General features: G+C 38.9%; 1 protein-coding gene across 4 annotated transcripts in view; it reads left to right on the top strand.

The window, feature by feature from the left end:
• LOC128689232 (N-acetylgalactosaminyltransferase 6-like) overlaps positions 1-26,719 on the top strand; it is an 81,782-nt gene that overhangs the window by 15,433 nt on the left and 39,630 nt on the right. For all 4 annotated transcript variants that reach the window (XR_011392151.1, XM_070086339.1, XM_070086341.1 and 1 more), the window contains exons 4-6: positions 9,857-10,023; positions 16,724-16,912; positions 18,946-19,123. Coding sequence is in view for 3 of the 4 variants with exons in the window: in XM_070086339.1 (XP_069942440.1) it covers positions 9,857-10,023; positions 16,724-16,912; positions 18,946-19,123 (534 nt within the window). In the remaining variant the exon portion in view is untranslated. The remainder of the gene's footprint in view (positions 1-9,856; positions 10,024-16,723; positions 16,913-18,945; positions 19,124-26,719) is intronic.

Consider the following 26,719-nt stretch of genomic DNA (forward strand, 5'->3'; position numbering starts at 1 on the left):
TAATATGTTTTCCATTTTATCACCTGAGACCATGAAAAAGAGAATACAATGATAAATACTATACGAAAATACACCTCAAAGTCGGTGTTTTAATCCAAAAAAAACGGTCAAAGTTTTTTTTCTCATTACGCACTGCGTGCTGCAGGATTTTTTTATGTGGTGCACACTGACCACACAGACCCATTCTCTCACATGTGGGCCTACCAGCTTTCTCCCGCTTGATTTGAAGCCGCTAGAATTTACATGTATAAATACGTCAGAAACAGTGGCGCGTAAGACGTATATATATGACCGAAAAGTCAAAGGGTTAATGGGTTAAAGTGAAGGCATTGTACTTCCCATTTCCAGGACTTGAGTCCAGCTAACTGGTGTTTTTCCCCAGTTTATCACTTAACCCTTTGAGGGTCGACAGGTCCTCTCAGAGACTCGTTCTCAGGGTTGGCCAAATTTAAAAAAAAAAAAATAATTTTTTCTTATGAAAGAAGAGTTTTTTTTCTGAATATTATAGGCTAAACAAAAAATTTTTACCATCAATACTTACCGAGATATGGAGGCGCGAAGTTGATAAAAAAGGGGGACAATGTGGCAACATCGCCGACTGCCGTCTCCCGGTATTCTTTTATTTACTTTCTTATGTTCTAATTTCTATTATTTTTTAATTTTTCTTTTTCCAAGTAACTTTTATGGCCTGTGAGACCAATATGATCAGTATTTTGTAAGTTTTTTCTTTTTCAATACTACACAATAAGGGCATAAACTGTTGTCATTGTTTTGTTTATAGAAAATATTTACACAAACAAACGATATGAAATGTTGTTTATTACTTTTTTCTATATTTTATATACACATATACAGTCACAGGGAATGTTTCTAGAAGTTCTGCAGCCTGTGGAAGTCTTTGAAACATGGTGTCATGCACTGTGGTGTTTTACATTCCTCACACACAAAACGAGTGTTTCTGCGTTGTTGTGGGCGTTTCCTTGTATGTGTACAGATGTAACACCTCTTCTGAGCCTTTTTCTTGAAAGCAGTACCGGGCAGTTTTACCAGGAAGTGATCACCATGCTTCAGACGAGCAGGTAGTTGTTGATAATTTGGTGGGCGGTCTATTGCAGGTGTTCTTCCTTGGTACTTGAATACTATTTGTCTGATGACAGACAAACAGAATTTGCCATATTGTGGTTTGTTTCTGGTCCTCATCTTATACATATTATAAGCATTGAGCATGGAAATGTCCAGAAGATGGAAAAAGAGTTTTATGTACCACTTATAACTCTTGCGAACACAATCAGCAAACCCAATCTGCATGTCATATTTGTCCACTGAACGCATATTGAAGGTGTAATCAGTCACAGCTGCAGGTTTTAGAATGGGTTCATTGCTCTCTCTCTGGTGCCTGCCAGTGTCTGCCATTTCATTAGGGTGAACTGATGACAACAGTGTGACATCTTGTTTGTCATGCCACCGAAATGCCATGATGTCATTGGCAGCAAACGCCTGCACCTCACCTCTACGAGTGCCAGCATCAAACCTGGGCATATGTTTCCGATTTACACGCACTGTGCCACACACATCTGTCTATGTTCACTCGCAAAAAATCACTGAGTGAGGGGCTTGTGTACCAGTTATCAGTATATAATATATGCCCCTTACCAAGGTATGGTTCAATCATTGTTCTAACCACATCACCAGAGATTCCCAATAACTTCCTGGTATTTTGCAATGTATAACTTCCAGTGTACACAATAATATCCAATACCAGACCACTGTAACAATCACAAAGCACAAACAACTTTATACCAAAGTGTTTCCTCTTGCTTGGTATGTACTGCTTGAAAGAGAGTCTTCCTTTGAACAGAATCAAAGACTCGTCAATTACAAGCTTCCTGAAGGGATAAAAATACATATTGAATTTCTCTTTCAGATACACAAACACATGCCTAATCTTAAATAACCTGTCGTTTCTGTCAGGCCTGGTTTTGTCTGAGAAGTGAAGCATACGTAACATTAGCACAAATCGATTCACTGGCATTATATCACTGAAACCTGGGGTTGCAATCAGGCGGTCTGTTGACCAGTATGATTTCACTTTGTGCTTATACACATGTGGCATAAGCATTATTGTGGCAAAGAAAAGATGCATCTCAGCCACAGTTGCCTCCTTCCACTGGTGTAGACGTAATTTTGGTGAAAGTATTGTGCTTGCCATGGTGTACTCGTAGTATGTGTTGCTTTCCATGACAATACTTTCCATCAGGGGTTCGTCAAAGAATAACTCGAAACATTCCAGTTCAGTGGCATTGTTCCCAAGTGTACAAGATGGCCGTATTCCACTTTGGCTGTCATCAAACTGGTGGGCATTTGGAACAAAATTGACAGCTTCCTGCCAATCCCAGGTGCAGTCTGCTGGTGGGTACTGGACAATGACAGGTGGTTGTGGTTGTGGAGGTTGTGGTTGTGGAGGTTGTGGTTGTGGAGGCTGGTGTGGTGGGTGGGTGGGGGATGGTGGCCTTTGTTGTAGATCAGCTGAGGCAGCGGCGTGGGTGGCAGCGTGAGTGGCAGCATGGCCCACTGCTGGTGCCTCATGGCCTTCACCACCACTACCACCACCATGCACATTTTCCATCCCAATTGCAACACTGTCATCGTCATTTTCACTGTCTGTTCCTGTTGTACAGCCATGGGATGTACTCTGAGATGTACTCCTTCCCCTTGGAATAGCATATGGCACACTACCAGAGCGCATATATCATCGTTTATACTGACGCTTCACTAGGGAATATTCCACTTCACTATCACTACTGGAACTGTTTTCAAGAGCTTGTAGTTCATAATCACTATCACTATCATCACAAATGCTCACATCTGAGTCTGGGATTTGGGAAAATAGGAGTTTCCTCTTTGATTCTGGTACAACTGAGCATGAACAAGACGGCCCAGCAGCAGAGGTGGAAGGCTGAGGGTCGTCTGGGTTTTCCTCAATATTACCGATATTATGGTCATTAGTTTCGGTCAAAACCTCACCAAAACCTTGAAACTCATTTTCACTGGCACTTCCATCTGTATTAGAACTGTCACTGGGGAACAAAAGTGTCCCAATTCGCCAAGGAGTGAGGAACTTCTTACCGCGAGACATGGTGGACATTGTGTACTAAGATGGCGTTCCCACAATGCACCACTGGGTCCCAGATTTTTTTTCTACTGTGCACACCGACCACACAGACCCATTCTCTCACATCTAGGCCTACCAGCCTTTTCCCGCGAGATTTGACAGCGCTAGAATTTATGCGTACTAGTACATCAAAAACCCCTGCGTGTAAGCCGTACTAGTACTTCCGAAACCCTCAAAGGGTTAATAATATTGCTTTCACTCCTTTAGGTCTAGCTTTCTCATCCTATTATGCTCCATCCTCTCTAAATTACCAAACCACCTCAACAACTCCTCCTCAGCCCTCTAAGTAATACTTTTAGTAACTCCACACCTAGTTTTCACACTTGAATTCTCTGCGTAATATTTACACAATGCCCTTAGACATGACATCACTGCCTCCAGCTGCCTTCTTGCTGCAGCATCTACAACCCATGCCTCCCATCCATAAAATAGTGTTACCACTATACTCTTATTAATTCCCTTCTTTGCCTCCATGGATAATGTTCTTTGTCTAAACAGATACTTCAGTGCACCACTCACCCTTTTTCCTTAATGAGTTTATGGTTTATCTCATTCTTCATAGACCCATCTGCTGACAAGTCTACCCCCAAATATCTGAACACATTCACTTCTTCCATACTCCCTCCCTCCTGTGTGATATCCAATTATTCTTTACCTAACTTGTTTGATATCCTCATCACCTTACTCTTATCTATGTTCACTTTCAACTTTCTGCCTTTATACACACCCTCCCAGACACATGTACAAACCTTTGCAACTTCTCTTTAGAATCTCCCAAAAGCACAGTATTATCAGCAACGAGTAACTATGTCATCTCTCATTATGTATTTGATTCCCCATTATTTAATCCCACCCCTCTCCCCAACACCTTAGCATTTACTTCTTTTATAACCCTATCTATAAATATGTTAAATAACTATGGTAATATTACACATCCCTGTCTGAGGCCTACTTTTACTGGAAAGTAATTCTCTCTCTCTCCCACACACCCTAACCTGAGCCTTACTATCCTCTTGATAGCATTTAGTAACTTATTACCTGTTCCATACACTTTAAACATCTGCCACATTGCTCCCTTATCCACCCTGTCATATGCCTATTCTAAATCCATAAATACAATGAAAACTTCCCTATCTTTTTCTAAATATTGTTTACCTATATGCCTCAATGGAAACACTTGGTCTACACATCCCATACCCATTCTAAAGCCTCCTCTTTCATCTGCAATCCTGCTCTCTGTCTTACCTCTACTTCTTTCAATAATTACCCTACCATACACTTTACCTGGTATACTCAATAAACTTCTTCTTTCAACAAACTGGCCATATTCCACTGAAGCAGGGTGGCCCAAAAAGAAAAACAAAAGTTTTTCTTTTTAAATTTAGTAACATATACAAGAGAAGGGGGTTAACTCAGTAAATTTATTTCCCTATAATTTTTACATTCTCTTGTCTCCCTTCATTTTTATCTTTTTTTTTTTGTCATTTCTTTATTTGCAAGTGTGTGCAAGAGTTTTGTGTGCATTGATTTGTACTAAGCAAACAGCCAAATATTTTTGCGATCTGATACATTTACTCATATTGTTGGAATGCATTACATTAAAACTCGTGATAATAATACAGTGGAACCTCAAATATCGAACTTTCTTTGGTCCAGAAGGCTGTTCGAGTGCCTTTACTGAATGAATTAATTCCCATGAGGAATAATGTAAATTAGGTTAGTCCATTTCAGACCCTCAAAAATACACTTATAAAAGCACTTACAAAAATACACATACATAATTGGTTGTGTTGGGAGCAGTTCGATTTTTGAGGTTCCACTGTACATAGATCAGTACAATGGTACGGTATTTTCTTTGACATGAATTAACCGTGCTATGTGAGGGATTTCTGTAGTTTCTACCCTTGTGGTTACATGTAGGTGGGAACCCCTAGTAGAAGTAGGTTATGTCTTCCTTTTCAGTGATACATAGAGCTATAGTATAACTTGGACTATTGTTCCACCACTATCTCTCTCAATGCAATCATCAACATAAAGTACAAATATTGATTTATTATCCTGGGATGGCATACATCTGTATTAAGTCCCATATTAATGTAATAATGAAACAAAAAAAGTTAAATTTGAAATCCTTATGTATAAATAACTGGTCACCAAGGGCTAGGTGGGCAAGGGATAGAATGGAGTGATGGTGACTAAGTAGAGCACCAGTAGTTGGATAAAACTAAAGTGTCGCATCCTCCCTACCCCTGTCTTGGTGGGTGGGTGGGTCACCAAATGTTTGAACAGAGCCATGTGGGTAACAACAAATTACATACTGTCCTTTCTAGCATATAAGATACACGACAAAAGTATCTTAATGGTAAATCCGTAATCATATTTAAGGGCTAATGACCTTGATACTTCATGCTGAAGTGTAGCTCATGCCTACCCTTGACCCTGACCTTGGGCACATAAGGCACAGAGTGATTTTTCCAAGACATTTTGTGGGGAAAAAAGCGCACCTTATGAAACACTTAGTACATAGGGTAATGGTGTCTAATGTATTGTGGTTGTATAGGTTAGGGATATATTACTCACACCAGAATTGGGATTAAATAATGATCATCTTTAAGGAACCAGATAAAATTAAATACTTGAAAGCTGGAGCCTTTCTAGAATCTAAAATCAACTCTAACTCAGAGATTACCACTCTTAGAAAAATGGCCTACAATACTGTATAATGCAGTCTTGTAATTTATCTCCACGTTCCTTTGTTCTGTCTGCTCACCTTCATGTAAATTGTATATCCTTGTCCTTGTGTTTTCTGGCATATACACAAAAAATTGCAGGAAGATATTGGCTGTCAAATATAGTAGACCTTTTCGTAATTAATCCATTCCAGAAGGTTGGCCTAAATCCAGAATGGTAGAAAACTGAAGTAATATTTCCCATGTGAAATAATGTAAATCCAATTAATCTGTTCCAGACACCCAAAAATATTAACAAAAAATACATTTTTTAAAGAATAGCTATAGTTTTACATACAGAAAACAATGAGAAATAAATATAAAGCACTAATTTTAATGATAAATGAACATTACATACATACTTTTATTGAAGACTCTTGTTGGCAAATGGAAGAAGTGAGGAGGGGAGTGGGAGGAGAGTTTATTGGAGGGAGGGGGTAAAGGAGGTCAGCAGGCATGCATGAGCGTGTTTGATAGGAGTGAATGGAGACAAATGGTTTTTAATACTTGACGTGCTGTTGGAGTGTGAGCAAAGTAACATTTATGAAGGGATTCAGGGAAACCGGCAGGCCGGACTTGAGCCCTGGAGATGGGAAGTACAGTGCCTGCACTCTGAAGGAGGGGTGTTAATGTTGCAGCTTAAAAACTGTAGTGTAAAGCACCCTTTTGGCAAGACAGTGATGGAGTGAATGATGGTGAAAGTTTTTCTTTTTCGGGCCACCCTGCCTTGGTGGGAATCGGCCAGTGTGTTAATAAAAATAATAAGGAGAATCCCCCTCCATAAGGACTTCAGGTATCAAAACTCTTTCAGGGGTTACTTCTCTTCTTTGTCTTTTACTGCCACTAGGACCAGCTTGAGAGTCACTTCACCCGTTGCACAAAAAATCTGTCCAGAGAGGCCTGTTTCTGGCATCTCTGGAAGTTTTTCCATAAAATGGGACAAGACATTGTCATTGAACATGTTGCAGACACTGCTTTCAACTATTTTGTTAGGGTGATGATTCTTTGCAAAATTTGCACCTCACTCCACTTTGCACAAATGTCCTTAATTGCTGAAGAAGGCACATATTTCCCCCTCTCTTCCTCCTCTGAAGCAACATCCTCAGCTGCAGTCTGTTGCTGTTCCAGTTGAAGGTCTTGCAAGTCTTCTGTGGTTAGCTCTTCTCTATGGTCCTCCACCAACTCTTCCACATCCTCGCCACTCACATCCAACCCCATGGACTTCCCTAAGGCCACAATAGATTCCACAACAGGCATAGGGTCATCAGGGTCAGCCTCAAACCCTTCAAAATCCTTCTCTGAACTTTCTTTGGCCCCATGGTGAATTATTTCACAATTAATAAACAAGAAGCACAAAAACAACAAAGAAGCACAAAAATCAATGGATGAATGCACAGAGTATTCCTAACTCAACAGAGAGAGATGAAGACTGAGTGTGATATGCGCGAGGTAGTGGCATCACAGGCAGGTGGATGCGTCTGATACCAATGATTTCCGAGCGGATGAACGAAATCCGGTGGGAAATTTCACCAAAAAAAGTGCTTGATTTCCAAATTGGCCGATTTCTGCACCAGCTGAAAACCAGGGTCCATTGTATATATTTTTTTTATTAGCACACTGGCCGATTCCCACCAAGGCAGGGTGGCCCGAAAAAGAAAAACTTTCACCATCATTCACTCCATCACTGTCTTGCCAGAAGGGTGCTTTACACTACAGTTTTTAAACTGCAACATTAACACCTCTCCTTCAGAGTGCAGGCACTGTACTTCCCATCTCCAGGACTCAAGTCCGGCCTGCCGGTTTCCCTGAACCCCTTCATAAATGTTACTTTGCTCACACTCCAACAGCACGTCAAGTATTAAAAACCATTTGTTTCCATTCACTCCTATCAAACACGCTCATGCATGCCCGCTGGAAGTCCAAGCCCCTCGCACACAAAACCTCCTTTACCCCCTCTCTTCAACCTTTCCTAGGCCAACCCCTACCCTGCCTTCCTTCCACTACAGACTGATACACTCTTCAAGTCATTCTGTTTCACTCCATTCTCTCTACATGTCCGAACCACCTCAATGACCCTTCCTCAGCCCTCTGGACAACAGTTTTGGCAATCCTGCACCTCCTCCTAACTTCCAAACTACGAATTCTCTGCATTATATTTGCACCACACATTGCCCTCAAACATGACATCTCCACTGCCTCCCTCAAACATGACATCTCCACTGCCTCCAGCCTTCTCCTCGCTGCAACATTCATCACCCATGCTTCACACCCATATAAGAGCATTGGTAAAACTATACTCTCATACATTCCCCTCTTTGCCTCCAAGGACAAAGTTCTTTGTCTCCACAGACTCCTAAGTGCACCGCTCACCCTTTTCCCCTCATCAGTTCTATGATTCATAGACCCATCCGCTGACACGTCCACTCCTAAATATCTGAATACATTCACCTCCTCCATACTCTCCCCCTCCAATCTGATATCCAATCTTTCATCACCTAATCTTTTTGTTATCCTCATAACCTTACTCTTTCCTGTATTCACTTTTAATTTTCTTCTTTTACATACCCTACCAAATTCATCCACCAACCTCTGCAACTTCTCTTCAGAATCTCCCAAGAGCACAGTGTCATCAGCAAAGAGCAACTGTGACATCTCCCATTTTATGTGTGATTCTTTATCTTTTAACTCCACGCCTCTTGCCGAGACCCTCGCATTTACTTCTCTTACAACCCCATCTATAAATATATTAAACAACCACGGTGACATCACACATCCTTGTCTAATGCCTACTTTTAGTGGGAAATAATCTCCCTCTTTCCTACATACTCTAACTTGAGCATTACTATCCTCGTAAAAACTCTTCACTGCTTTCAGAAACCTACCTCCTATACCATATACCTGCAGCATCTGCCACATTGCCCCCCTATCCACCCTGTCATACGCCTTTTCCAAATCCATAAATGCCACAAAAACCTCTTTAGCCTTATCTAAATACTGTTCACTTATATGTTTCACTGTAAACACCTGGTCCACACACCCCCTTCCTTTCCTAAAGCCTCCTTGTTCATCTATATATTATTTACCATATTTGGTTCTGTATATTATTTACAAATGTCACTTGGTGCTGTTCAAGGTTTTTTTTTTTTTTTTAAGAGTTTAGTGTACACCACCTCAAGTGAATGAATTGAAACCAGACTTAGAGACAGTTGTCTCAACATGTCAACAGAAATGCATAAAATTTGATACACACATGCCAGTGTATAATAAAATTGGCTGTAAAAAATAATATTTTCTCAAAGTAACCATTTTGGAAGCAGTTTTTTGTTATTTTTGCTTGGGGATACATAAACTATCAATAATGTTTTATTCAGATCTTTTCAAATTTACAATGCATGTACTTGGCATCATTGTACATAACTGCATATTTAGGGTAATAATTATTTTTAATACACTGGTCATCTCCTACCGAGGTAGGGTGACCTGAAAAAAAAAAAGAAACACTGTCACTGTCACTAATTCAATCATTGTCTTCCTAAAAGCATGCTGACATCACAGTTCAGGTGGGCATCTTCGCTGTAATATCCCCATCCCTTCATTTGAGTGCAGGCACTGTACTTCCACATCCAAGACTCAAGTCCACCTAACTTGTTTCCCTGAATTTGTTCAGAAACATCACCCTGCTTGCATTCAGACAGCATGTCAAGTCATAAAAAAACACTTGCTTCCACTCACTAGAATAACTGACAGAGAGGCCCACATAAGGGTGGCACATAGTATATACTATGCAAGTACGTATTGTACCACTGAAGCTATTTATTGCGCTCACACAAACTTGTTGGATGTCCAGGCTAGGGGATTGGACATCCAACATTATTGTTACAAAGTATAATAAGAAGCATTTATTGTATTTTATTTTATTACTGTAAGTATATTAAAAAACTATTAAAATTTTCAGATGCAAGGAAAAGTTATATTTAGAAGCTCTACCTACTGCATCAGTTGTAGTGCCTTTTCACAATGAGCACTGGACAACCTTATTACGGACAGCTATTTCTGCTGTCAACCGCTCACCAGACACACTTCTTCTGGAGGTCATTCTTGTGGATGATGCTAGTACAAAAGGTCTGTATTTAAAGAGAAAGCTGCAATTCTGTTTGTGCATAGTGTATTAACAAATAATTTATCTTCTGTTTTTTTCCTCCAACAAACCAGCTGTCACCCACCAAGGCAGGATGACCTAAAAAGAAAAACAAAAGTTTTTCTTTTCAAATTTAGTATTATATACAAGAGAACGGGTTGTTACTAGCCACTTGCTCCTGGCATTTTAGTCTCATCTTACAACATGCCAGGCTTATGGAGGAAGAATTTTGTTCCACTTTCCCATGGAGATCTTTACTATGCATCCATCATCTATTCTTTACAGTCATTCCTATAAATTCATGGGCTTCTGTATTTTGCAAATTTCATTTATCCAACATTTTTACTGAAGGGCAACTGACAGATACTGTATTCAATTATCTGACATTTTCTTGTTCAGTGGATCTGCCATGCTCTAATCTCTTTCAGTTCTGGTTAATTCTTCCTATGAATTTATTTATTTATTTATTTATTATTAATTTGGACATGATACATATTAGGTAGTAGGTTGGTAGACAGCAACCACCCAGGGAAGTACTACCGTCCTGCCAGATGACTGTGAAACAAAAACCTGTAACTGTTTTGCATGATGGTAGGATTGCTGGTTTCTTTTTCTGTCTCATAAACACGCTAAGATAACAGGGATATCTTGCTACTCCTACTTACACTTTGGTCACACTTCACAGACACGCACATGCATATATATATATACATACATCTAGGTTTTTCTCTTTTTTCTAAATAGCTCTTGTTCTTTTTTATTTCTTCTATTGTCCATGGGGAAGTGGAAAAGAATCTTTCCTCCGTAAGCCATGCGTGTCGTATGAGGCGACTAAAATGCCGGGAGCAATGGGCTAGTAACCCCTTCTCCTGTATACAATTACTAAAAAAGAGAAGAAGAAAAACTTTATAAAACTGGGTTGCTTAAATGTGCGTGGATGTAGTGCGGATGACAAGAAACAGATGATTGCTGATGTTATGAATGAAAAGAAGTTGGATGTCCTGGCCCTAAGCGAAACAAAGCTGAAGGGGGTAGGAGAGTTTCAGTGGGGGGAAATAAATGGGATTAAATCTGGAGTATCTGAGAGAGTTAGAGCAAAGGAAGGGGTAGCAGTAATGTTAAATGATCAGTTATGGAAGGAGAAAAGAGAATATGAATGTGTAAATTCAAGAATTATGTGGATTAAAGTAAAGGTTGGATGCGAGAAGTGGGTCATAATAAGCGTGTATGCACCTGGAGAAGAGAGGAATGCAGAGGAGAGAGAGAGATTTTGGGAGATGTTAAGTGAATGTATAGGAGCCTTTGAACCAAGTGAGAGAGTAATTGTGGTAGGGGACTTGAATGCTAAAGTAGGAGAAACTTTTAGAGAGGGTGTGGTAGGTAAGTTTGGGGTGCCAGGTGTAAATGATAATGGGAGCCCTTTGATTGAACTTTGTATAGAAAGGGGTTTAGTTATAGGTAATACATATTTTAAGAAAAAGAGGATAAATAAGTATACACGATATGATGTAGGGCGAAATGACAGTAGTTTGTTGGATTATGTATTGGTAGATAAAAGACTGTTGAGTAGACTTCAGGATGTACATGTTTATAGAGGGGCCACAGATATATCAGATCACTTTCTAGTTGTAGCTATACTGAGAGTAAAAGGTAGATGGGATACAAGGAGAATAGAAGCATCAGGGAAGAGAGAGGTGAAGGTTTATAAACTAAAAGAGGAGGCAGTTAGGGTAAGATATAAACAGCTATTGGAGGATAGATGGGCTAATGAGAGCATAGGCAATGGGGTCGAAGAGGTATGGGGTAGGTTTAAAAATGTAGTGTTAGAGTGTTCAGCAGAAGTTTGTGGTTACAGGAAAGTGGGTGCAGGAGGGAAGAGGAGCGATTGGTGGAATGATGATGTAAAGAGAGTAGTAAGGGAGAAAAAGTTAGCATATGAGAAGTTTTTACAAAGTAGAAGTGATGCAAGGAGGGAAGAGTATATGGAGAAAAAGAGAGAAGTTAAGAGAGTGGTGAAGCAATGTAAAAAGAGAGCAAATGAGAGAGTGGGTGAGATGTTATCAACAAATTTTGTTGAAAATAAGAAAAAGTTTTGGAGTGAGATTAACAAGTTAAGAAAGCCTAGAGAACAAATGGATTTGTCAGTTAAAAATAGGAGAGGAGAGTTATTAAATGGAGAGTTAGAGGTATTGGGAAGATGGAAGGAATATTTTGAGGAATTGTTAAATGTTGATGAAGATAGGGAAGCTGTGATTTCGTGTATAGGGCAAGGAGGAATAACATCTTGTAGGAGTGAGGAAGAGCCAGTTGTGAGTGTGGGGGAAGTTCGTGAGGCAGTAGGTAAAATGAAAGGGGGTAAGGCAGCCGGGATTGATGGGATAAAGATAGAAATGTTAAAAGCAGGTGGGGATATAGTTTTGGAGTGGTTGGTGCAATTATTTAATAAATGTATGGAAGAGGGTAAGGTACCTAGGGATTGGCAGAGAGCATGCATAGTTCCTTTGTATAAAGGCAAAGGGGATAAAAGAGAGTGCAAAAATTATAGGGGGATAAGTCTGTTGAGTGTACCTGGTAAAGTGTATGGTAGAGTTATAATTGAAAGAATTAAGAGTAAGACGGAGAATAGGATAGCAGATGAACAAGGAGGCTTTAGGAAAGGTAGGGGGTGTGTGGACCAGGTGTTTACAGTGAAACATATAAGTGAACAGTATTTAGATAAGGCTAAAGAGGTCTTTGTGGCATTTATGGATTTGGAAAAGGCGTATGACAGGGTGGATAGGGGGGCAATGTGGCAGATGTTGCAAGTGTATGGTGTAGGAGGTAGGTTACTGAAAGCAGTGAAGAGTTTTTACGAGGATAGTGAGGCTCAAGTTAGAGTATGTAGGAAAGAGGGAAATTTTTTCCCAGTAAAAGTAGGCCTTAGACAAGGATGTGTGATGTCACCGTGGTTGTTTAATATATTTATAGATGGGGTTGTAAGAGAAGTAAATGCGAGGGTTTTGGCAAGAGGCGTGGAGTTAAAAGATAAAGAATCACACACAAAGTGGGAGTTGTCACAGCTGCTCTTTGCTGATGACACTGTGCTCTTGGGAGATTCTGAAGAGAAGTTGCAGAGATTGGTGGATGAATTTGGTAGGGTGTGCAAAAGAAGAAAATTAAAGGTGAATACAGGAAAGAGTAAGGTTATGAGGATAACAAAAAGATTAGGTGATGAAAGATTGAATATCAGATTGGAGGGAGAGAGTATGGAGGAGGTGAACGTATTCAGATATTTGGGAGTGGACGTGTCAGCGGATGGGTCTATGAAAGATGAGGTGAATCATAGAATTGATGAGGGAAAAAGAGTGAGTGGTGCACTTAGGAGTCTGTGGAAACAAAGAACTTTGTCCTTGGAGGCAAAGAGGGGAATGTATGAGAGTATAGTTTTACCAACGCTCTTATATGGGTGTGAAGCGTGGGTGATGAATGTTGCAGCGAGGAGAAGGCTGGAGGCAGTGGAGATGTCATGTCTGAGGGCAATGTGTGGTGTGAATATAATGCAGAGAATTCGTAGTTTGGAAGTTAGGAGGAGGTGCGGGATTACCAAAACTGTTGTCCAGAGGGCTGAGGAAGGGTTGTTGAGGTGGTTCGGACATGTAGAGAGAATGGAGCGAAACAGAATGACTTCAAGAGTGTATCAGTCTGTAGTGGAAGGAAGGCGGGGTAGGGGTCGGCCTAGGAAGGGTTGGAGGGAGGGGGTAAAGGAGGTTTTGTGTGCGAGGGGCTTGGACTTCCAGCAGGCATGCGTGAGCGTGTTTGATAGGAGTGAATGGAGACAAATGGTTTTTAATACTTGACGTGCTGTTGGAGTGTGAGCAAAGTAACATTTATGAAGGGATTCAGGGAAACCGGCAGGCCGGACTTGAGTCCTGGAGATGGGAAGTACAGTGCCTGCACTCTGAAGGAGGGGTGTTAATGTTGCAGTTTAAAAACTGTAGTGTAAAGCACCCTTCTGGCAAGACAGTGATGGAGTGAATGATGGTGAAAGTTTTTCTTTTTCGGGCCACCCTGCCTTGGTGGGAATCGGCCGGTGTGATAATAAAAAAAATAAACATAGGAGTACAAAGAAATACAGTGGTTAAGTGTAACATGCCAAAAGCCCCTTGTATGTAGAGCATTATGGGCAGGCTTAAAATTAAACTAAAGATTAACTAAGCAATGATATATTCAGTGGTAAACATTACTGTAAACAAATAACAATTAAGCACAAATGAGTATTTCAAAGACAGGTCATATGGTCATTTACTGAGTTACAGTGCATTCAGTAGAATGGAGTATTCTATTAGGTAATGTAATTAAAAAAACAGTTTGATAGGGTCACAAGTTATACATTTATGAGATACAGTTATTCAATATTTATTTAGTTGTGGGTGAGTAAGTGGTTTTTAAGAAGAGACTTGAATTTATAAACAGTGTTTCTTTTATATTCACAGGTAAAGAATTCCAGATTTTTGGGATTTTTATGTGCATTGAGTTTTTTGCACAGTGTGAGATGGACACGAGGAACATCAAAGAGTGATCTGTGCCTTGTGTTATGGTCATGTGTTCTGTTGAGGTTGGTAAGGAGACGTTTGAGGGGAGGGTTTACATCCAAGTTAAGTGTTCTGTGTATGTAGTAGGTACAGTAATAAGTATGGATGTTTTGTATGGTGAGTAGGTTTAGAGTTTTGAATATTGGTGGAGTGTGCTGCCTGTAGTGGGAATTTGTTATCATTCTGACTGCAGCCTTTTGTTGGGTAATTAATGGTTTGAGATGGTTTTGTTGTTGTTGAGCCCCATGCACAAATTCCATAGGTGAGATAGGGATAAATAAGTGAGTGATATAGGGCCAGGAGGGCTGACTGTGGAACATAGTACTGTATCTTCGATAGTATGCCTACGGTCTTGGAAATTTTCTTGGAAATTTGTTGTACATGTGTTTGAAATTTGAGTCTATTATCAGGGTGGATTCCTAAGAATTTTCCCTCTGTGAGCTTTGTGATAGGTGATCCGTTTATCATTATGTTAAAAGGGACATCTGTAGCTCTGTTTCCAACCTGAATGAAGTAGGTTTTGTCAATGTTGAGAGTAAGTTTGTTAGTCATCATCCAGGTAGATATTTTCTGTAATTCGGTATTCACAGTATTGGCTAGCATGACTGGGCTTGGGTGAGAGAAGACGTATGTAGTGTCATCTGCAAATAGTGTGGGTTTGAGTAGTTGTGATGCATTTGGAAGGTCAATATTAAACATATTAAAGTGATATCCAACAGAGATATGGTCTATGGAACTCAGAATGAAACCAAATTTAAAAAAATTTGTCAACTTAATTTTGTATTATTCATGGTTACTGCTTTTCTGGGACTTTTAGTTACCCCCCTTTCCCAGTAAATTAGTAGGAGTAACTGTACATTGTATTCCACAGTCTGGCATGATGATCCATGTAATTGTGTGTGTGTGTGTCTCTTCAGTGGAACAACAATGCTATACTCTCTTTCTTTGACAAATACTTTTTCAAACTACTTTCTTTCCTCTCATTTTCCTTGCTCTTTCTTTTCATCTTCAGATTCATATGTAATATTCCTTTCCATATTGTTACTCTCTTCATATTGTATTTGGGAGTGCACCGCTGTTTTAAGAGTGCATAATGACTAGCCAGAAAGATTACTGATGATTCCAATCATTGGGAGAATGGGAGGTAATCAGGTTTGATCCATGGAAGGGAAGGGTAACTTTAGCTCTTTGAAGCAAGAACCCTTACAGACTCAGAGTCAATCATTGTACATTTCGCAATGCTATCACCATCCTTTAAACCGGGCAATCAGCTTGTAGTTTGAAATTAGTACATGTATACTACTGGTTTATTGTTTTCTCACCAGAAGCAGGATCTTACTGTTAGTTAAAAAAAAAAAAAGTAATGATGCCAGTAACATCACCTGGTATTGTACATAAGAATCTCAAATGATGTGGTTCTGCTGAAAAAATATAGAAATCACTGCCTATCAGTTCTACCCCAGAATCACTAGTTACAGGCCTCTGTACTACTTTTTAACCTAGTTATGAGCTCCATTCTCATGCCACATACCTTGAAAGATTTGTAAGTACTGTACTGTAATTGTTTGAAATAGTTCCATGTTCAATAATAAATTGAAGATTTTATTAAAAAAACTTGAGACATAAAAAGTCAAGGGCTTCATGGTTTTTTGTTAAACTGGGCACCATCAAAATAATAATTTGGCTCACATTATACAGTTCCAGTTTGTTTTTACTACAAGAAATTGTGGATGTGAATACAGTATCTTTGACAGCTCTGTACTGTAATTTTTATTACAGTAGTATATATCTATTTTCTCGTCACATTGTTTATAATTAACATAAAAAACATTTAAGCACTATATTACTAAATTTAAAAGGAGAAACTTTCGTTTTTCCTTTTGGGCCACCCCACCTTGGTGGGATATGGCTGGTATGTTGAAATAAAGAAAGATTTAGCAAATTGCTCAGATTTTTTTTTGTAGTGACTGCTGTTCAGATTTATATAAATAGTGATACTGGTACAATATTGCATATGATTATTATGATTTTCTTGCAATTTGTCATCTTTTCAATTTGCATGTTATTACATGAATTACATTATTTTTTATGCATTATGTGCTTGTACTGGCAGCATTTCTTAAGGACAAGCTGGATGACTATGTGCGTGAAAATCTGCCCAAAGTAAGGGTTGTTCATCTCCCAAGAAGGTCTGGACTCATTCGAGCTAGATTGGCAGGTGCAAAAGTAGCACGGGGGGATGTCCTTATATTCCTAGATTCTCACACAGAATGTACTACCAACTGGCTTCCTCCTTTGCTAGGTAAGTTAAATTATACATAATCAGTAGTAACTATAAACTTAATTCAATTAATCCTCATTTTTTAATGAATTGTTTCTGCAACTTATCTGAACCTGCAAGTGGAAATGTTAATTAGTCAAAAGATTTTGGGAATGCCATGCAGTTCAACAGTGAAGCTTCAGAATCTGATACTTCGGGGAAATTACAGTCATTTAATTCAAAGAGATGCTGATGCTCTATATTTGACTTAGCAAGTGGGCTGACCATTGGTTTGCTAGAAGCCATAGTAGCTCATGTTGGAAGTAAAGGGTAGTGGAAGGTGGGTGGCAAGTGCTGCTTAAAGGCATCTTACTATTGTACCCACCAGCAACTAGCTACTGCCTTAGTCAGCCATTGCTGTTGGGGCAGAATGTAATGGCATCTGGATAATTTTTACATACATGGATAATTTTTTCTTTTAAAATATTTGATTGTACATCACTCATTTAACAACATTTACAAAACATAATTAAGACAACATTGTGCTGCTATTGATACATAATATTTTTTATTTTAACACGCTGGGTGTCTCCCACTGAGGCAGGGTGACACGAAAAAAAACCACTTTCACCATTATTCACACTTATCACTGTCTTGCCAGAGGCACACAGATACAGCAGTTGAGATGTCACTCTAAACAGCAGATATCTGAAACCCCTTCTTTAGAGTGCAGGCACTGTACTTCCCACTTCCAGGACTCAAGTTTGGCTAACCAGTTTCTCTGAATTCCTTCACAAAAATTTACCCTAAACTCCAACAGCTCATCAAATCCCAAAAACCATTCATCTCCACTTGCTTCTATCTAATACGCTCACACATGCCTGCTGTATGTCCAAGCCCCCTTACACACAAAGCCTCCTTTACTCCTTTCCCCCTCCTTCCTTTCTAGGACAACCACCCCATCTTCCCTCCACTACAGATTGATATACCCTCCAAGTTATCCTGTTTTGTTCCATCCTCTATGACCAGACCACCTCAACAACTCCTCAGTCCTCTGAATAATACTTTAAATAACTCCACATCTTCTAATTTCCACACTGCAAACTCTCTGCATAATATTTATGCCACATATTGCCCTTAGACACATCTCCACTGCCTCCAGCCTCCTCCTCGCTGCATCATTCACAGCTTATGTTTCACACCCATGTAAGAGTGTTGGTACCACTATACATGTATTCTCATACATTCCCTTCTTTACCTCCATGAATAATAATCTTTGTCTCCACATATACCTCAGTGCACCACCCACCTTTTTTCCTTCGTTGATTCTGTGGTTTACCTCGTTCTTCATATACCCATCTGCCAACATGTCCACTCCCAGATGTCTAAATACATTCACTTCTTCCAGTTTGATAAAATTAGTGTTGAAGCAGGTGTATTTGATGACAGCACTTATTGATGCCAAAATTTCTCTAATTTTCAAGTCATTATAATTTTAGTGTGAGATAACCATTGTTCACTAGACAAAGCATAAACTTGTGAAGAATTTTTTTTATTTCATTTACAGAAGTGTAAAAATGGTATTATAATATTGTACAAGCATATTTCACTTTTATAATGAATATGAAGAGTTTAGCCCATTAAAAGAGGCTTGGAATAGTACATTGTCACTAGTTTATTGAGGAATTAGCTAAATAGAACTTTGCTTAGTGAAGCTTACCTGTATATAAATATAAAGACTAGGGACAGAAGTTTAAAGTGATTGTATTCTGGGTCTTTATTATTCATCACATACTAATTTCAGACTGCTCTGTGATTTAAATTTAGGAATAATTTCTGATAATGAAATAAACATCAGAGTAACAAGGGAATGTTTAAAAAATACTTCCATATTTTTGGTGCTGTCATGTTAGTAGGAAACAATAAACCTGAAGAAAGAACCTTATTTTAGTTTGTAACACTAATAGTTTTTGATCACTTTCATTCAATAAAATATAAACTTTTGATAAAACAGTGTAATATATAAAATTTATTTTAAATATAACTTTGTTGTAAATTTGATGTCTTATCTACAGAGCCTATTGCAAAGGACTATCGTACTTGTGTTTGCCCTTTTATTGATGTAATTGACTTTGAAACATTCGCCTATCGAGCTCAAGATGAAGGAGCCCGGGGAGCTTTTGATTGGGAATTGTTCTACAAACGTTTACCACTCTTAGAGGAAGACAAAAAGAACATGCCAGAACCTTTCAAGTGAGTGCTATTTATTTTCTCGGATGTTATGTATTTACCCAGCACTTAAAATTACCATTCTTTTTTATAAATGTCCCCTCATTTAATGCTTACCTTTCTCACACCATATGCTATATGCTCAGTTCCGTAATACCCCTACTGTTTCCATTGAGAGTAGAGAGCATATAAAAAGTATGAAATCTTGTAAGAGTGAGGAAGAACCAGATGTGAGTGTGGGGAAGGTGCATGAGGCTGTGGGTAGAATGAAAGTGGATAAAGCAGCTGGAATTTATGGGATCAAGACAGAAATGTTAAAAGCAGGTGGGGATATAGATTGGGAATGGTTGCGTGCATGAGCGTGTTCGATAGGAGTGAATGGAGACGAATTGTATTTGGGACCTGACGATCTGTTGGAGTGTGAGCAGGGTAATATTTAGTGAAGGGATTCAGGGAAACCGGTTATTTTTATATAGCTGGACTTGAGTCCTGGAAATGGGAAGTACAGTGCCTGCACTCTAAAGAAGGGGTTTCAGGATATTAGCAGTTTGGAGGGATATGTTGTGTATCTTTATACGTATATGCTTCTAAACTGTTGTGTTCTGAGCACCTCTGCAAAAGCAGTGATTGTGTGTGAGTGAGGTGAAAGTGTTGAATTATGATGAAAGTATTTTCTTTTTGGGGATTTTCTTTCTTTTTGAGTCACCCTGCCTCGGTGGGAGATGGCCGAGTTGTTGAAAAAAAAAAATGAATGAAAGCACATATAGTTTCTTTATATAAAGGTAAATGGGACAAAAGAGAATGTAAAAATTAAGCCTGTTGAGTATACCTGGTAAGGTGTATGGTAGAATTATTATTGAAAGAATTAAAAGTAAGAAAGAGAGCAGGATCTCAGATGAACAAGGAGGCTTTATGAAGGGTAGGGGGTGCGTAGACCGAGTGTTTACAGTGAAGCACATAGGTGAATATTATTTAGACAAGGGTAAAGAGGTTTTTGTGGAATTTATGGATTTGGAAAAGGCATATGATAGGGTGGATATGGGAGCAATGTGGCAGATGTTGCAAGTGTATGGAATAGGTGGTAGGTTACTGAAGGTGGTTAAAAGTTTTTATGAGGATAGTGAGGAGGAGGTAAGAGTATGTAAGAGAGAGAGAGGGAGATTATTTCCCAGTAAATTTAGGCCTTAGACAGGAATGTGTGATGTCACCATGGTTGTTCAGTATATTTATAGATGGGGCTGTAAGAGAAGTGAATGCTCAGGTGTTGGTAAAAGGTGTGGGATTAAGAGGTGTAAAATCTAACACGAAGTGGGTGTTGTCACAGTTGCTTTTTGCTGATGACACTGTGCTTTTGGAAGATTCTGAATAGAAGTTGCAGAGGTTGGTGGATGAGTTTGGAAGGGTATATAAAAGAAGGAAATTAAAAATGAACATAGGAAAGAGCAAGGTGATGAGGATAACAGAAAAATTTTGGCAATGAAAGACTGGATATTAGATAGGAGGGGAGAGAGAGTATGGAGGAAGTGAATGTCCTCAGATATTTGGCAGTGGACTTGTCAGCAAATCAGAATTGATAAGGTAAAAAAGTGAGTGGTGTACTGAGCAGTCTTTGATGACAAAGAACATTATCCATGGAAGCAAAGAGGGGAATGTATGTGAGTATTGTTATACTAATGCTTTTATATGGGTGTGAAGCATGGGTAGCGAATGTTGCAATAAGAAGGCTGGAGGCTGTAGAAATGGCGTGTCTGAGGGCTGTGAGCAGTGTGAATAGTATGCAGAGAATTCATTGCTTGGAGATTAGGAGGAGGTGTGGGGTTTTAAAAGTAGCTGCGGAGGGGTTGTTGAGGAGGTTTAGTCATTTAGAAAGGGTGAAATGAAGTAGAATGACTTGTAGGGCATGGGCATATGAATCTGAAGTGGAAGGAAGGCGGGGTAGGGGTCATCCTATAAAAGGTTGGAGGGAAGGGGTAAAGGAGGTTTTGTGTGCGAGGGGCTTAGACTTCCAGCAAGCGTACGTGAGCATGTTTGATAGGAGCAAGTGGAGTTGAATGGTTTTTATGACGGAGTTAATGATGATACTTTCATACATTCCCTTCTTTGCCTCCATAGATAATGTTTTTTGACTCCACATATACCTCAACGCACCACTCACCTTTTTTCCCTCATCAATTCTATGATTAACCTCATCCTTCATAAATCCATCCGCCGACACATCAACTCCCAAGTATCTGAAAACATTCACTTCTTCCATACTCCTCCTCCCCAATTTGATATCCAATTTTTCTTTATCTAAATCATTTGATACCCTCATCACCTTACTCTTTTCTATGTTCACTTTCAACTTTCTACCTTTACACACATTCTCAAACTCATCCACTAACCTTTGCAATTTTTCTTTAGAATCTCCCATAAGCACAGTATCATCAGCAAAAAGTAACTGTGTCAATTCCCATTTTGAATTTGATTCCCCATAATTTAATCCCACTCCTCTCCCAAACACCTTAGCATTTACTTCTTTTACAACCCCATCTATAAATATATTAACCCTTTGACTGTCACGGCCGTATATATACGTCTTACAAGGTACCGTGTTTGATGTATATATACTCATAAATTCTAACGGCTTCAAATCAAGCAGGAGAAAGCTGGTAGGCCCACATGTGAGAGAATGGGTCTGTGTGGTCAGTGTGCACCATATAAAAAAATCCTGGAGCACGCAGTGCACAATGAGAAAAAAAAACTGACTGTTTTTTTTAACCCTTTGACTGTCGCAACCCCCAATCCTGAGGTGTCTCCTGGTGTCGCAAAATTTAAAAAAAAAAAAATTATTTTTTCTTATAAAATGATAGAGAATCTTTTCCCGATTGTAATGACACCAAAAAAACGAAATTTGATGGAAAACTGACGGAATTATGCTCTCGCGAAGTTAGCGACCTCGGCGCTGTTTACAAATCGGCAATTTCACCCACTTTGAGCCCTATTTTCGGCTAATTCCATTGTTTCAGTCGCCCAAACTCATAGCTATTTCTTTAAAACTCCATTTTTTCTATTGATTGAGTACAAGAAACTGCCCATTTACCGATTTCAGCTACCTAATAATGTGGTCAGAAATTTGCAATTTGGCCAATTTCACGAAAACTAAAAAATATGACAATTTCAAAATAAGGTCCAGAATGAACAATGCAGACATTCCTGGCTCTAAAATAACATTTTCTTTGCTCATCAGTCATGTCTCCAGGCCCCTCTGATATTACTCTTGCTTTCTATTTTGAATTTTTATTCAAACAAAAAATAGAAGACTTACTATTATGCAGACTACTGCAATACTGTAATAATTGTATAAATAACATCAACCCATTCATGACTGCATATTAGAATGGCTAGTTGGACATTTATTGGACAATGGCATCATTTGTTTACTTTTGAACATTGGCAAAAATCAAACATTTCTCCTATTTTGAGCTCCATTTCTAGGTTCTTTTTATAGTAAAAACAATCAAAATCACCTCTATTTCTATAACATGTTTTCCCTTCTATCAAATGAGACCAAGAAAACGAGAATACAACCATAAATACTATACGAAAATAGACCACAAAGTCGGCATTTTAATTAAAAAAATCAGTCGGAGTTTTTTTTTTTCTCATTATGCACTGCGTGCTCCAGGATTTTTTTAATATGGTGCACACTGATCACAGACCCATTCTCTCACATGTGGGCCTACCAGCTTTCTCCTGCTTGATTTGAAGCCGCTAGAATTTATGAGTATATATACGTCAAACACGGTACCTCGTAAGACGTATATATACGGCCGCGACAGTCAAAGGGTTAATTAAAATGCCGACTTTGTGGTCTATTTTCGTATAGTATTTATGGTTGTATTCTCGTTTTCTTGGTCTCATTTGATAGAATGGAAAAATATTATAGAATTAGAGGTGATTTTGATTGATTTTACTATAAAAAGAACCTAGAAATGGAGCTCAAAGTAGGGGAAATGTTTGATTTTTGCCAATGTTCAAAAGTAAACAAATGATGCCATTGTCCAATAAATGTCCAACTAGCTATTCTAATATGCAGTCATGAATGGGTTGATGTTATTTATACAATTATTACAGTATTGCAGTAGTCTGCATAATAGTAAGTCTTCTATTTTTTGTTTGAATAAAAATTCAAAATAGAAAGCAAGAGTAATATCAGAGGGGCCTGGAGACATGACTGATGAACAAAGAAAATGTTATTTTAGTGCCAGGAATGTCTGCATTGTTCATTCTGGACCTTATTCTGAAATTGTCATATTTTTTAGTTTTCGAGAAATTGGCCAAATTGCAAATTTCTGACCACATTATTAGGTAGTTGAAATCGGTAAATGGGCAGTTTCTTGTATTCAGTCGATAGAAAACATGGAGTTCTAAAGAAATAGCTATGAGTTTGGGTGACTGGAACAATGGAATTAGCCGAAAACAGGGCTCAAAGTGGGCGAAATCGCCGATTTGTAAACAGCGCCGAGGTCGCTAACTTCGTGAGAGCATAATTCCGTCAGTTTTCCATGAAATTTTGTTTTTTTTTGGTGTCATTACAATCGGGAAAAGATTCTCTATCATTTCATAAGAAAAATAATTTTTTTTTTTTAAATTTTGCGACACCAGGAGACACCTCAGGATTGGGGGTTGCGACAGTCAAAGGGTTAAACAACCATGGTGACATTACACATCCCTGTCTAAGACCTACTTTTACTGGGAAGTATTCTCCCTCTCTTCTACACGCCCTAACCTGAGCCTCACTATCCTCATAAAAGCTCTTTACAGCATTTAGTAACTTACCACCTATTCCATATACTTGCAACATCTGCCACATTGCTCCTCTATCCACTCCATCATATGCCTTTTCTAAATCCATAAATGCAATAAAAACTTCCCTACCTTTATCCAAATACTGTTCACATATATGCTTTTCCACTTACCTATTGTAATTATTTGACAGACTTATTTTAGCCATATTATGTCCTCTTTTGATTCTTTCATTAAAGACTGTGAACACTGTTAGATCTGTAGTGGAGGGAAAGCGGGGTAGGGGTTGGCCTAGGAAAGGTTGGAGGGGGGGGTAAAGGAGGTTTTGTGTGCAAGGGGCTTGGACTTCCAGCAAGCGTGCATAAGTGTGTTAAACAGGAGCGAATGGAGACAAATGGTTTTTAGGACTTGACTTGCTGTTGGAGTGTAAGCAAGGTAACATTTATGAAGGGATTCAGGGAAACCGGCAGGCCAGACTTGATTCCTGGAGATGGGAAGTACAGTGCCTGCACTCTGAAGGAGGGGTGTTAATGTTGCAGTTTTATAACTGTAGTGTAGGCATGCCTCTGGCAAGACAGTGATGGAGTGATTGATGATGAAAGTTTTTCTTTTTCAGGCCACCCTGCCTTGGTGGGAAATGGTTGATGTGTTAATAAACAAAAAAAAAAAATTGTTCAGTGATGATGACATCTGTTGTGCATGTTAACCCCTCAAAAAAGTTACATGATGCTGGTAAGGGGTTCTTTATCTAAGGAACTGGACATGTTCTCACCCTCCCTTGGATCAAACCTGATTATCTCCCATTCCTCAGGTGCTGTATGACACCTGTGGGTTGAGGTCTTTCCCTAAATATAATGCAGTAATTTTTTTTAACATGTTGGCCATTTACTACTGAGGCAGGGTGACCCGAAAAGAAAGAACCCCCCCCCCATAAAAAAAAAACTTTCATCATCATTCAATACTTTAACTTTCATTCATACATAATCACTGTCTTTGCAGAGGCACTCAGATATGACAGCTTAGACATCCCTCCAGACTACCAATATCCTAAGCCCCTCCAGGCCCATTTCCAGGCCTCAAGCCCAGCTAATTAATAATCTTGAGGTTAATGATGAGCTTGGGGAAAGTGATCACAAATCACTTAGTTTTAATATATCATGGAATTACCAAGATAACTGCAATCAAATCTCTGTCCCAGATTTTCGCTTGGCCAACTTCATGGGACTGAAAAATTACCTGGGTGGGCTAAATTGGGATGTCCTGACTATGGGTCAGGTAGGTGATCTTGGTTGCCAGTATGACGTTTTTCAGAGATTAGTTCTAGCTGCCCAGACAACTTTTGTTCCGAGTAGGGAAATTAGATCTAACAAAAATGATCCCAAATGGATGAACAGTAGATTAAAACATCTCATGGTCAAAAGAGAGGCATATATAGGCGTATCAAAAGAGGGGATGGGCAGTTAAGAAATCAATATATTCAATTAAAGAGAGAAATAAAGAAAGGAATAAGAAAAGCAGAAAGGGATTATGAGGCTAAGGTCACAAGGGATTCAAAGATTAACCCTAAAGGATTCTTTCAGGTATATAGAAGTAAGATTAGGGACAAGAATGGCCCACTTAAGAGTAACTCTGGTCAGATCACTGACAGTGATAAGGATATGTATGAAATTCTAAATACCTACTTCCTCTCAGTTTTCACCCAGGAAAATACTAGCAATATTCCTGAAATAATAGATTATGTAGAACAGGATGATAATAAACTATGTACGATTGCGGTAACTAGTGACATGGTCCTCAGACAAATAGAGAAACTAAAACCTAACAAATTCCCAGTCCCTGATGAACTGTTTGCAAGGGTGTTAAAGGAATGTAAAGAGGAACTTAGCATACCTTTGGCTAATCTTTTTAACATATCACTACAAACTGGCATAGTGCCTGATAAGTGGAAAATGGCAAATGTAATACCTATTTACAAGGCAGGTGACAGGTCCTTGGCTTCGAACTATAGACCAATAAGCCTTACCTCCATAGTGGGAAAATTTATGGAATCAATAATTGCCGAAGCAATTCGTAGCCATCTTGACAAGCACAGATTGATTAATGAATCTCAACACGGTTTTACAAAGGGGCGTTCCTGTCTTACGAATTTACTAACTTTTTTCACTAAGGTGTTTGAGGAGGTAGATCATGGTAATGAATATGATATTGTGTATATGGACTTCAGTAAGGCTTTCGATAGAGTTCCACACCAGAGGCTATTGAGGAAACTTAAGGCACACAGAATAGGAGGAGAAATTTTTTCTTGGGTAGAGGCATGGCTGACAAATAGACAGCAGAGAGTTTGCATAAATGGGGAGAAATCAGAATGGGGATACGTCACAAGCAGTGTTCCTCAAGCATCAGTGTTGGGCCCGTTGTTGTTCACAATTTACATAAACGACATAGATGAGGGAATAAATAGAGGCATAGCAAATTTGCTGATGACACCAAAATAGGCCATCCAATTCATTCTAATGAGGTCACTAGAGCACTCCAGGATGATTTGAATAGACTGATGCAATGGTCGGAGAAGTGGCAGATCCAGTTTAATATTGACAAATGCAAAGTTCTAAATGTTGGACAGGTAAATAACCATGCCACATATAAACTAAATAATGTAGATCTTAATACTACTGATTGCAAAAAGGATTTAGGAGTTCTGGTTAGCAGTAATTTAAAACCAAGAAAACAGTGCATTAGTGTTTGCAATAAAGCTAACAGAATTCTTGGCTTCATATCTAGAAGTATAAATAATAGAAGTCCTCAGGTTGTTTTTCAACTCTATATATCCTT

This window comes from Cherax quadricarinatus, chromosome 18 (genome assembly GCF_038502225.1).
Source record: "Cherax quadricarinatus isolate ZL_2023a chromosome 18, ASM3850222v1, whole genome shotgun sequence".
NCBI classification, from domain to species: domain Eukaryota; kingdom Metazoa; phylum Arthropoda; class Malacostraca; order Decapoda; family Parastacidae; genus Cherax; species Cherax quadricarinatus.